General features: G+C 39.0%; 2 protein-coding genes across 2 annotated transcripts in view; one reads left to right on the forward strand and one right to left on the reverse strand.

Annotated features, from left to right (window-relative positions):
• Nucleotides 1–3,709, reverse strand: part of LOC109967004 (MAU2 chromatid cohesion factor homolog) — a 9,078-nt gene extending 5,369 nt beyond the window's left edge. Inside the window, exons 1-9 of the mRNA XM_020612314.1 lie at nucleotides 3,400–3,709; nucleotides 2,994–3,077; nucleotides 2,702–2,797; nucleotides 2,389–2,483; nucleotides 1,879–1,906; nucleotides 1,465–1,620; nucleotides 1,163–1,309; nucleotides 685–775; nucleotides 477–580 (exon numbers count right to left, since the gene is read on the reverse strand). Of these exons, the coding sequence (XP_020467970.1) occupies nucleotides 477–580; nucleotides 685–775; nucleotides 1,163–1,309; nucleotides 1,465–1,620; nucleotides 1,879–1,906; nucleotides 2,389–2,483; nucleotides 2,702–2,797; nucleotides 2,994–3,077; nucleotides 3,400–3,633 (1,035 nt within the window). The 5' untranslated portion in view covers nucleotides 3,634–3,709. The remainder of the gene's footprint in view (nucleotides 1–476; nucleotides 581–684; nucleotides 776–1,162; nucleotides 1,310–1,464; nucleotides 1,621–1,878; nucleotides 1,907–2,388; nucleotides 2,484–2,701; nucleotides 2,798–2,993; nucleotides 3,078–3,399) is intronic.
• Nucleotides 3,710–5,058: 1,349 nt separating this feature from the next.
• The window catches only part of LOC109966952 (mitochondrial coenzyme A transporter SLC25A42), a 15,865-nt gene continuing 10,125 nt past the window's right edge, over nucleotides 5,059–10,798 (forward strand). Inside the window, exons 1-6 of the mRNA XM_020612221.1 lie at nucleotides 5,059–5,507; nucleotides 5,921–6,054; nucleotides 7,949–8,051; nucleotides 8,305–8,330; nucleotides 8,998–9,164; nucleotides 9,644–9,760. Coding sequence (XP_020467877.1) covers nucleotides 5,968–6,054; nucleotides 7,949–8,051; nucleotides 8,305–8,330; nucleotides 8,998–9,164; nucleotides 9,644–9,760 — 500 coding nt within the window. The 5' untranslated portion in view covers nucleotides 5,059–5,507; nucleotides 5,921–5,967. The remainder of the gene's footprint in view (nucleotides 5,508–5,920; nucleotides 6,055–7,948; nucleotides 8,052–8,304; nucleotides 8,331–8,997; nucleotides 9,165–9,643; nucleotides 9,761–10,798) is intronic.

The raw sequence follows: 10,798 nt of genomic DNA on the forward strand, positions 1-10,798 counted from the left end.
GGGGTCTGTCGGAGGTTTCTTCCGTTAAAGGGAGTTTTTCCTCCCCACTGTCGCCAAGTGCTTGCTCAAGGGGGATTTGTTGGGTTTTCCCTATGTAATAATATTGATAACAGTAAGGTCTAGACCTTACTTTGTAAGTGTCCTGAGATGACTTTTGTTGTGATTTGGTACTATACAAATAAAATTTGATTTGATTATATTCAGAGGTGTTCCTAATATTCTGACCCTCTCATGTACATATGTCAATGGGCAGGACAAAAATATAGAAACCTCTAAATATAATGTAGGCTGGTACACCACCACCTTTAAGTATGACCTTAATTGAATTTATACATTTATGACAATCTCACCAAAAACTGAAACATTTTGAGCTTCATAAACACAAATGTTAAGGCAGAAGTGTTGCACTGAAGTGCATACAGATGTACAGGTGGTCATAATGTTATGCCTGACCGGTGTAAACAAAAACAATCTACCTCTTGTAATGCAGTGGCCTTGTGGCCTGTGACAAGTCTACACATGATGATGTGCTCCAGTAGAATGACCTGAAAAGTAGACAAGATTGGGCTGCAGTCCAACACTGAAACACAATGACAAAACATGGACACAATTAAGTCATGCAAACTTTTTTTTTACAGTTTGAAAAGCACTGTTCATTCATGGCACCACAAGTGTGTCACTCACTTTTTAGTTTCTCTAACTGCATAAGAGCCTTGTCTGTGTACTTCTGGGCTTTCTCCAGATAGCCCGCTTGCATGGAGTGCATTACTGTCACCTGTAAAATGGCAAGAAACCAATTAATAAAGTGGATGTAAAAAAAAAGAGAACGAATTAAAGTGCCAAGGTATCTATACACAGAATTTGACTTTGCAAGTCACAGTAACCATATCTCTGCTTCACTGCAGGTGTGTCAAATTACCCATTAGGATAATACCAACAGCCTCACCAAAAGGTGTTGGTATGGATTTTCTTTCAATCCTAATCTCTACTCTAATCCCTAAAATACAGTGTATGTTGGTATGTGAAGTGGGAGAATTTGTACCAGTTCGAATGCGGTATGACCACATGCAACACACAGAAACAAATCTAAGGCATACATCCCTTGATGATGTTTTCAAAGATTATAAAGGTTTAAGGGGCACGGAAAGAGAAGTGGCATTACCAAATACACGAGGACACACATGTGCTCCTTGGGCAGCCAGTGGAAGAGGTCAGCAGGGTTACTGGGTAGAATCTCATCATCATGGAGAGTTGAGATAGCCTGGATGCACTGCTGCAGCTGCTTCAGGCATGGCTTCACACTCTTGACCTGAGGAGACACAGACATGATAAACAATCCTTTCTTACTTGGAAGCTTTTTACACCCAGACATCCTCCCCGTATACTTAAAACTGATGCATGCAACAATTTTTCTGTGTGTTAACAAAACTGTCATTTAAATCAGTATAATCAACTCCACCCTACCTGTCCAGCATCCAGGTAGTGTGTGACCTGTAGGACCAGGAAGAAGACCCTAAGGGACTCCTTTTGGATTGGGTTTCCCTGCCAGTTTTCTACAATAGTTCCACACAGTGTGAGGAGAGGATGCACCTCCCCGAGTTTCCTCTCCATTAGCAGCAACTAGAGGGTATGAAAACATCACCACAATGAAGACGTAGAGAATTTAATGTTGCTTTTGTTGTTTTTAACTCATATGGCGGTATTATTATGGTTGTGAATGTAGGTATTGTTATATGATTGATGTATATAATAAAAACATTCACATAAAATTGCAAGAAGAATTGTAATGTGTTGGTGAACGAAATCTAAGCTTTGTAAGTGTTTATAACACCAAAGAGTAACAGCACAAATAAAGTGAAGTATAAGAAGAAGACTTACCATTCCTTTACTAAGGAGAAACAATGCCCTAAAATAAGCAAACACATCAAGTCAGTTTATTTAGCTTAGTACATACTAGGTGGTTTTTCTGAACCCACAATGAAAAGAAAGTGTAAGGAACATTTGGTTTCATCTATAGGTCGAGAATAAAATTGGCAAAGTAGTCAAAACAGTACTTTTTACAATAAACAACTTGATAAATGTATATGGTGACACTGGCATTTGTGTGTGGGAATAAGAAATCAGCAACAAAACAGACTCGTTAAAAGTTTTATAGTCCACATCCCATGAACTGATTTGGGACAACTCATAAAATGGCAAAATCTCCATACAAACCGATAAGGAGTTTATCACTGAGGGTGTATAGGCTGGACTAAGACTCATAGTTCTGCTTGGTCTAAAATATTTTGTTTACATGCACCCAAAATGAATTGTAATGTCTAGTAAAACTGTAAGCATTATATGCTAAATGTAATGTTTGCAAACATCACATGGTCATATGAGATGTACCTGGTATATTCTGAGCCCACCACTCGGGCATACTCGGCCCCAACGCCCAGCAGGTCACACGCTGACACCAAGTCTTTCTCTAGTGTATGAAGTTGCTGAAAGAGACAATAAAAACATTGCTGTCATCACTTGGGACTGTTACTATTTGGACATGAAGTCCAAGAGTGACAAAAACTGCTTTTACACTGTCAACCAGAGCTTTGGGCTGTTGTGAATCTGTCTAACATCAACTCAAATCAATGTGGACCTGCATATGAAAATGACTTTAATGAAGGACACAATGTCACCCTAATAGGGACACATACATACATACCGCCAGCTGGAACAACAATCTGCAGTGCCAGTATGGTGTTTGCTGTGAAATCTGGATGGCCTTGCGCAGTAGGGGTTTTGCAGAGTCCACCAAATTCTGAAAATTGATTACAATAATCAATAAGTAATAGTCAATAACACATGCTCAGCCTATACTGCACGTAACACCACATACGCAGATTCTAATACTCACTCAGTTTCACTTTGTGGTGAGTGAAAGAAACTAAGCTTATTGTACTTTTAGCTTCATAAACATATTTAACACTAACATCAGCGTTACTTAAATTGCTTACCTGTTGGCAGAAGAGTTCTGACAATATGCTGGCAGCTTCAAATTTGACATCTTCAAACTGCGGGACCTGTTGAGATATAAACCACTGCAAGACAAAAGGTACACAATGTTGAGCGGCGAAAGATTGGCAGTGTTTGCACCGATAAAAAAAATCCCGTATAGTTAGTGGCTAACACTAGCGAAAGAACGAAACGATCGACTCGGACGATTATCTATTAATGCAATTAACCAAATGAAGACGCTAACGAGTCTAAAATTCTAACACGGTATTTGTTATTACTAATATAAGCTTCCTGAATGAACGGCTATATAAAAACTTCCCCTGTTGGCTGTTATCGCCGCCTGTGGCCTACACCCGTCCCCTCTCCCCTGCATCCCCGCTCTTTCCCAGAAGAAACTTCCCTCACCGCTTTCTCCAGGTGGCTGCGGGCCAGATCGCTATTCTTGGTGTGATGATAAAGAACCGAGCCCAATTGAAGATGTGTTCGGGCCTCGATCCTCTGCGGAGGCTTAAACTGAAAAACGGCCTGTAGACAGTGCACGCAGAGACGGATTTTAGGCGGACTAGAGGTTCGAAAATGCTCCGCAAACCCGAGTAGGGCGAGGTACCAGCGCTCCGGGGACTCTACGTTTGACGCCATTTTCCCCTACAACAACAACTTTTTCAGCTCTGAGGCCAGACTCTTGGGTTGCCAGGTTAGGTGACGTATAACCCCATTCCAAAGCGTCTAAAGCCTCAAAACATTAGTGCTAGCTTTTCTTCCTTTTACTAAATATTTAAAATGTGTTGAGTACTTGCTATTTTCTGAAACATTATATTGATACTTTTTATGCTTCATACACACTATAAAGTAACCATATATCTGAACTCATTATTAAAATGACTAATTTTGCTTTAACAAGGGTTTCATTGATCTGATAACCCTCAGTCAACAGAAAATGAATTGGAAATTCTGATTATTAGGTAGTGTGGTTGAGCAAAAATGCCACCCATTTCTAGTAATGACTTGTGGTTTATCTCTTTTTCATATCATGATTAATCTGATAGCCTACCTTTTGGTGTTGCACTGTTGATAAGGCAAGCAAGCAATTTAAAAATGTTTCCACAAACTCCGGAAATAATGTGTGTTTTTTTTTTATTTCTGATTAATTAAAAAAACTAATCACCACAAAGTAACTAATAATAAAAATAAATGTAAATTGCAGCCCTAAATCTACCTACCTACTTCACTTCATAAAACAGTATGTTCTGTAATGTGTTCAGAACATCTGCAATTCCATGACAAAATGAAAGTGAGTAGTGAAAACACATAGTGAAAACAGCCAGCAAGATCATCGGTTCCCCTTTGCCTTCCCTTAGGGACATCTTCAACCCCCGCCTCACCCGCAGAGCCATCAGCATTGCTGATGACACCTCCCACCCCGCAAACTCCCACTTCAGACTCCTGCCTTCAGGGAGAAGGTATCGGAGTCTTCAGGCCCACTCCACCAGACTTACAAACAGCTTCATCCACCAGGCTGTGAGGATGCTGAACACTGTTCACTACTTCCCCCCCCCCCTCTGCCTCTGGACTGTAACCCACCACAGAACCTAAAAAAATATAAAAAGACTACCCCTGCTGTTTGCACAAACTCAATACATTCCCCCTTCTGTTGTATTATATGTAAATCTGCGGCTGACTTTTTTTTTTTTTTGCCAGGATATCTGCTGCTGTTGGTTATTTGCAGTCCTGTCCATGTATACCTCATATGTTATTTGCTCCTCATCACCAACGCCCTGGTGACGCTGAACCATCTGACAATCTCCTATTATTGTTTGCACTACTGTCACTGACTGTACTCAGTTTTGAGTCACAGTTTATTGGCTGTACTGTTTAGATTTATCCAAATTACGTTAATCCAGTTCTTATTCTGTTCTATTCTGTTCTGTTCTGTTTTGTTCTATTCTATTCTGTTCTATTCTATTTTAGTTCCTAAATGTTATGGCACCCAATACTAGGTGAGAGAGAATAAGTTTCACTAAGGTTGGAAATGTAAAAATGCTTTGTGAAAGGGAAAAATATTTTTAAAAGTTTGTATAAACTAAAATAGTCCAGGTTGAATATCAAGTACAAATCTGGCAACAAAATGTTGTCTATAAAATCGCGGGATTTCATGTCATTAACAGGATTCTCTCCTCCATGATTGTAGTCCAAAATTCTGGTGTTGTGTCGATATGTGTCCTCCCCTCGAGATGTGCTCCAAAACAGACCGTATTCTGTTCCGGTTTATTTTAGCCCTTGAAAAGCTCTAATCATCTTGTGTGCTGCTCAGATAAATAAACAGACCGCCGCGATTTGGTACCCAACTTTTACGATCATCTTCAGAAGCGTCAACAGCGTGAAGAGACGTGGAGATACCTGGCAGCCTCTAACCAGCAACCAATAAACGTGTGCAAGAATCTGCAGAGCAGATTGGTGACTTGCACAACACATGGGGAATTTGTAAACACGAAGCCCTTTACACACAAACGAAGGTAACAAAATGCAACAATAAATGGTTACAAAGCTAGATTTAACGATAAACAGGCCTGTTTATTTATTGTTTGTATATCTGTGATTCGTAATGTATTTGAGGTATGGTCACTAAGTTATTAGTTTTAGGACATTAAGAAGAATCCACCGTGTGATTGATTGGTTAATAGGCTACTAATAGTTTATTGCTGAAAAATAACGTTGGGGTGATATTTTGTCATGCTGTAGCTTGCTTTGTTTACAAGCCAAGTTGACAGTGTTTGGGGTTTGGGCGTAAACGCAGTGACATATTGTACAGTACTCTGTGTTCTCACTTTATGATAAAAGTACTGAGGATGTGCGACGCGATCCTGTGTTATTTTAGCCCGTCTTTTTCATTGTCTCCGCTTATTTCCTCAAAAACGGTCCCCTGCAGTGTATTTTCCTGAACGAGTGGCCGAGTGTCTGACAAGGTGATGAAACATGGCCCACCGTATGCACGACCAACAAAATCGTCTGCCAGTGGCCCAGGCCACCGTGTTGGATCTGCCACCACCCAGCCAAGCAAAGGTGATCGATGTTCCTCTTATGACTCCTTCACACGTCCTGCTTCAGTACAAAAGATTTAAGATAATGCTTGTTTTGGCAAGTTAGAGCAGCAGGGTTGCATTTGAAGTTGATCCCAAACTGCATTTTTCTTGACCTGGTTTACACAAGCTTGTGTAGTGGTAGAAAGTAACTAAATACATTTACACATGTACTGTACAATGTTGAGGTATCTGTACTTGAGTATTTTAATTTTCTGCTGCATCATACTTTGACTTCACTGAATTTTAGAAGTAAATATTGTACTTTTTAGTTCACTGCATGTACTTTATAGCTTTAGTTACTGTTAACTTTTCAGAATCAAATTAATAAAACACAATGCAGTATAAGATTTGATTGATCTCTAGTGGAAAATTCACAAGCTACCCAGCAGTAATTTAAAATATAGGCATATAAGCTAGTTAAAACTAGCTCTCCCTTTACCAAATGTGATGTACACAATAATGCCTCAGTAATTATAATCCAGTTATTGGATATGCATTAATGTTAAATGATGATTACTTTTACTTTTTGTATTTTAAGTATATTTTGATGCTAATATTTTTGTACTTGAGTAACATTTTGAATGTAGGACCTTTAATTATAACAGAGTATTTATACACTGTGATAATTGTGAATTTTACCCAAGTAAACAATCTGAGTACTTCTCCCATCACTGAGCTTATGTTGGGAATCTGAACCAGAGTATAAAACTATATTTGTCAGCTGATTCTCAGTCTTACATATTACAGTCTGGGATTTAAAAAGAGCATTATTGCAAATGTAACATTTGAGAAGTTGTTCAGTTATCCCATTGTGGTATGATTTCTTTGTAACCAATAATTAAAGAAACCATACTATGTGATGTTCAGACTCTGCTCAGTGTTTAGGGCCTGTTGTTTTGACATGACAGATGTTTACTCTGTAAGGTTAGGGATTATATTATAGGATATTAAAGATAGATGCACTCACAAGAAAAAGTAATGGCACTGTTTCCAGTTTTTTGAAGTTGGTCTTCACCAAAGTCACAAATATCAATAAATGCAATATTTTGGAGGTGATAAAACACAAACAGTCATGATCTGTCATGTCTTTATTGAACACACCCATTAGACATACAAAGTGATGGTAGAAAAAGTAATGGCAACACTAGGCTTCTGATGTCACTAAAGAGCAACTTGAGTCAAGGTGTTAACAAACCTGTTGTTCATAGCATTGAAACTAAGATCATCCTAAGATATGAGCATCGCACAATAATATTGGTTTCATTTGACCTCAGACAGTACGTGTGGCCAGGTGAATTGACTGGTTATATGATAAGCCGTAATAGCTGTTTAAATCATCAACCTGCTTTTAAATGTAAATGAGTGAAATCCAAAACTCTACTTTCTCTCATCTGCTAAGTTTGTTATTCATGCTAAATGCACTTCTTATCAGTTAGTGAGATTGTTTAATGGGTTCAGATGTCCCTTCCAGCGGAATGAGTGGTGGAGTGCACATATATATACACAAACTCACACAAACAAAGGGCTCTGCTTTCTTGAAGGTCATGTTTGTTTTATCTCTTGTCAGTCTATCATAATAGCTAAGTCACTCAGGCAGATTACACTGTTGTGGATAGACACGGGAGCATTTGTGCTGATGAACCTATGGTATTTCAGTTACTTGCTTGTGAAGATCAGCCATGAACATAATGAGAGTAATGATTGCACTTACTTTCCTTGACCACAGTACAGTAGCCACTGTATGGTCTTGAAGATATCCTTAGTTATCTTCAGGGTCATGGTTCGGGATATCAGGTTGTATTTGTGTAGTCTGACAAAATGTCTCCTAAAGTAATACAATATAGATATGTCAATGTGTCTGTGTGTCTAAACAGGACTTGAGGCCTGCTCTGCAGTCCCTGGTCTGTGGTGCATTTGCTGGAGCTGTGGCCAAAACAGTCATTGCACCTCTAGATCGGACCAAGATAATTTTCCAAGGTAAGAACAACACTCCATAAAACTAGCTTTCCAGATATATAATATACAGATAAACAGAACATATATGTCAGTGAAATAGATTGTTCTGTATATTACATGTCACAGAACATGCAATTATTGTTTGTACCAGAGGTTTCAGTGACTGTTGTAGCTGCTCTTAAATAATTGTTAATCTTCTTAGTAGATGTTTAGCCTACATGGGGGAGTGTGTTGTTCAACCCTGAAGTTCACTGTGTTTCTTGTTGTTTCACAGTTTCCTCAAACAGATTCTCCGCTAAGGTGAGTTCAGCCATCTATCAGCAAAGCAGTCACTGAGTAATTCTAGACTTATTCAGTTTAATGCGAGTCTCCAGTGGCAGATGAGACAAAGGTGCAATGTATTAATGCACAACAATCAATTAGTCAATTTCAGAGTTGAAATTGATAATGTATTTAATCAGTAATAAATTTTTTATCATTTGGAAAATGCAAATACCCAACAGTTTTTGGTTACAACTTCACACATATGTTTACTTGCTTTCCTTCATATTAAACCTTTATATACTCACTGGCCATTTTATTAGGAGCACCTGTACAATTGTATGCAATGTACATTAGCATTTAGCTCAAAGCAATACTATGCCAAATTACAGCCTCATAGAGCTGTTAGCTTGGCTGTAGATTAATAATATCACTTTTTAAATAGGCAAAATAAAGTTTTTAATAAATAAAATCATCACTTAAAAACTGCATTTTGTGTTTACTTGGGTTATCTTTGTCTAATATTTAAATTTGTTTGATGATCTGAAACATTTAAGTATGACAAATGTGCAAAAGAATAAGAAACCAGGAAGGGGGCAAAAACTTTTTCCACGGCACTGTAATTATACAGCAGGACAATGTAGAGCATAAAATGTGAAAGGCTTATACCTCTGCTGTTAACCCAACATATATGTACTATGCCCAGGAGGCCTTCAGGCTCATCTACTGTACATACATGAAGGATGGCCTGCTCAGTCTGTGGAGGGGGAACTCTGCCACCATGGTTAGGGTCATGCCTTATGCTGCCATCCAGTTCTGCTCCCATGAGCGGTACAAAAAACGGCTGGGGAGCTACTATGGCTACCAGGGAAAGTGAGTAAAGAATCCACATTTGAGTAGTATTGATTATGTTTTTTTCCAATTCTTTTAAAAATAAAATATTATGGGGAGTGTTTGCAGTAATACTAGTGGAATGGCTCTCAGTGTGTCACTGTCACATCCACTTGTCGGCCCCTTAACCCAGACTGAAATAATTCAGAATAGAGCATACATCGTCATGAAATTTGGTGCAGACCTCAGCTGTAGTTTGTATTTAGTGCTAAGTAGCAGATGTTAGCATGCTATTGTGCTAAACTAATAATTATATCTGTGAAACATCAGTATATTAGCACTGTCATTGTGAGCATGCTAGGACGTTTACATTAGCATTTAGCTCAAAGCAATACTATGCCAAATTACAGCCTCATAGAGCTGTTAGCTTGGCTGTAGATTAATAATATCACTTTTTAAATAGGCAAAATAAAGTTTTTAATTTTGTTATTTTGTATAGTTCATTTTCATGTTTGTTTCAGAGCTCTGCCTCCTTTTCCACGTTTCTTGGCTGGCTCTCTAGCTGGGACAACTGCTGCCATGCTTACCTATCCTTTGGACATGGTGCGAGCCAGGATGGCAGTCACTGCCAGAGAAATGTAAGCTCCTATCCCTGTTACATTCCCATAACATATTGTATTAGTCCAGATGTTTTCTTGCCATCACAAAGTTAAGAGGATCATTCCAGGACACAGCAGATAGTCTAAACCAGGGCTGCCTAATACATCGATCGCAAAGGTAGTGTTGGTAGATCTCGTGTCAGTATAATGAGCTTAGTTAATGCTTTCAAACGAAAAATGCAACATTTTGCGAAACTTCCAAAACCTTGCATCAGAGCTGGAGACGCAACGGAAAGCATGTGCACAACTTGCCATTGTGCGCTACACAAAGCAGATTGACAACTGTCGGTCAGAGTTTGACAAACGCTTTCAAGACTTTGCCTCACTTGAGCCAGTCGCTACATTTATGTGCTACCCATTTATGGAAGATACTGAGGTTGATTCACTCGCGCAACAAAAATTGCAATGCTGTTTCACCTGAACTGGTCTGGAGTGGAGGATGAGATACTGACACTGCAGACTGACATTCAAGTCCAGGGCTAATGAACCGTTTTGGAACTTACAGAGGAAAATTACCCAAACATGAGGAAATGTGCCATTGACTGCATTATTTGGCTCTACTTATTTGTGAGTCAGCATTTTCTCATACGAAGATTAAGTTCAAATACCGTTCCACCATGACTGATGACCATCAGGAAGTCTGCTGGAGGCTACCAGCAGCGTAGTGGCACAGCACACAAATCCACACTCACTCGTACACTGTCATTTTTCTCCCTAGAAAGACTGGGGGGGGAAAAACAAATCCCGGAGCAAACAATGGCTAAAAAGATGGATAGGAAGACATGAATGGGTGAGAAGAAACCAGCTAATGCTTTCCTTGTCACTTTTCACTTCAATCTGGCTGATGTAAATTTGGTTTCTGCCTCTGCTATTTAGGCAGCAAACAAACAAACAAAAAAAAAGACTGCATTTCATTGCTGGGATGACATGAGAGCCAAACATGTCTTTTTCCCTAAATCACAGCTGCCTGTTCTTTTAAATAAGTATCCATTCATTGCTGACACAGAACTGTGGGGG

Source organism: Monopterus albus, unplaced genomic scaffold (genome assembly GCF_001952655.1).
Source record: "Monopterus albus unplaced genomic scaffold, M_albus_1.0 scaffold122.1, whole genome shotgun sequence".
In the NCBI taxonomy this organism is placed as follows: Eukaryota; Metazoa; Chordata; class Actinopteri; order Synbranchiformes; family Synbranchidae; genus Monopterus; species Monopterus albus.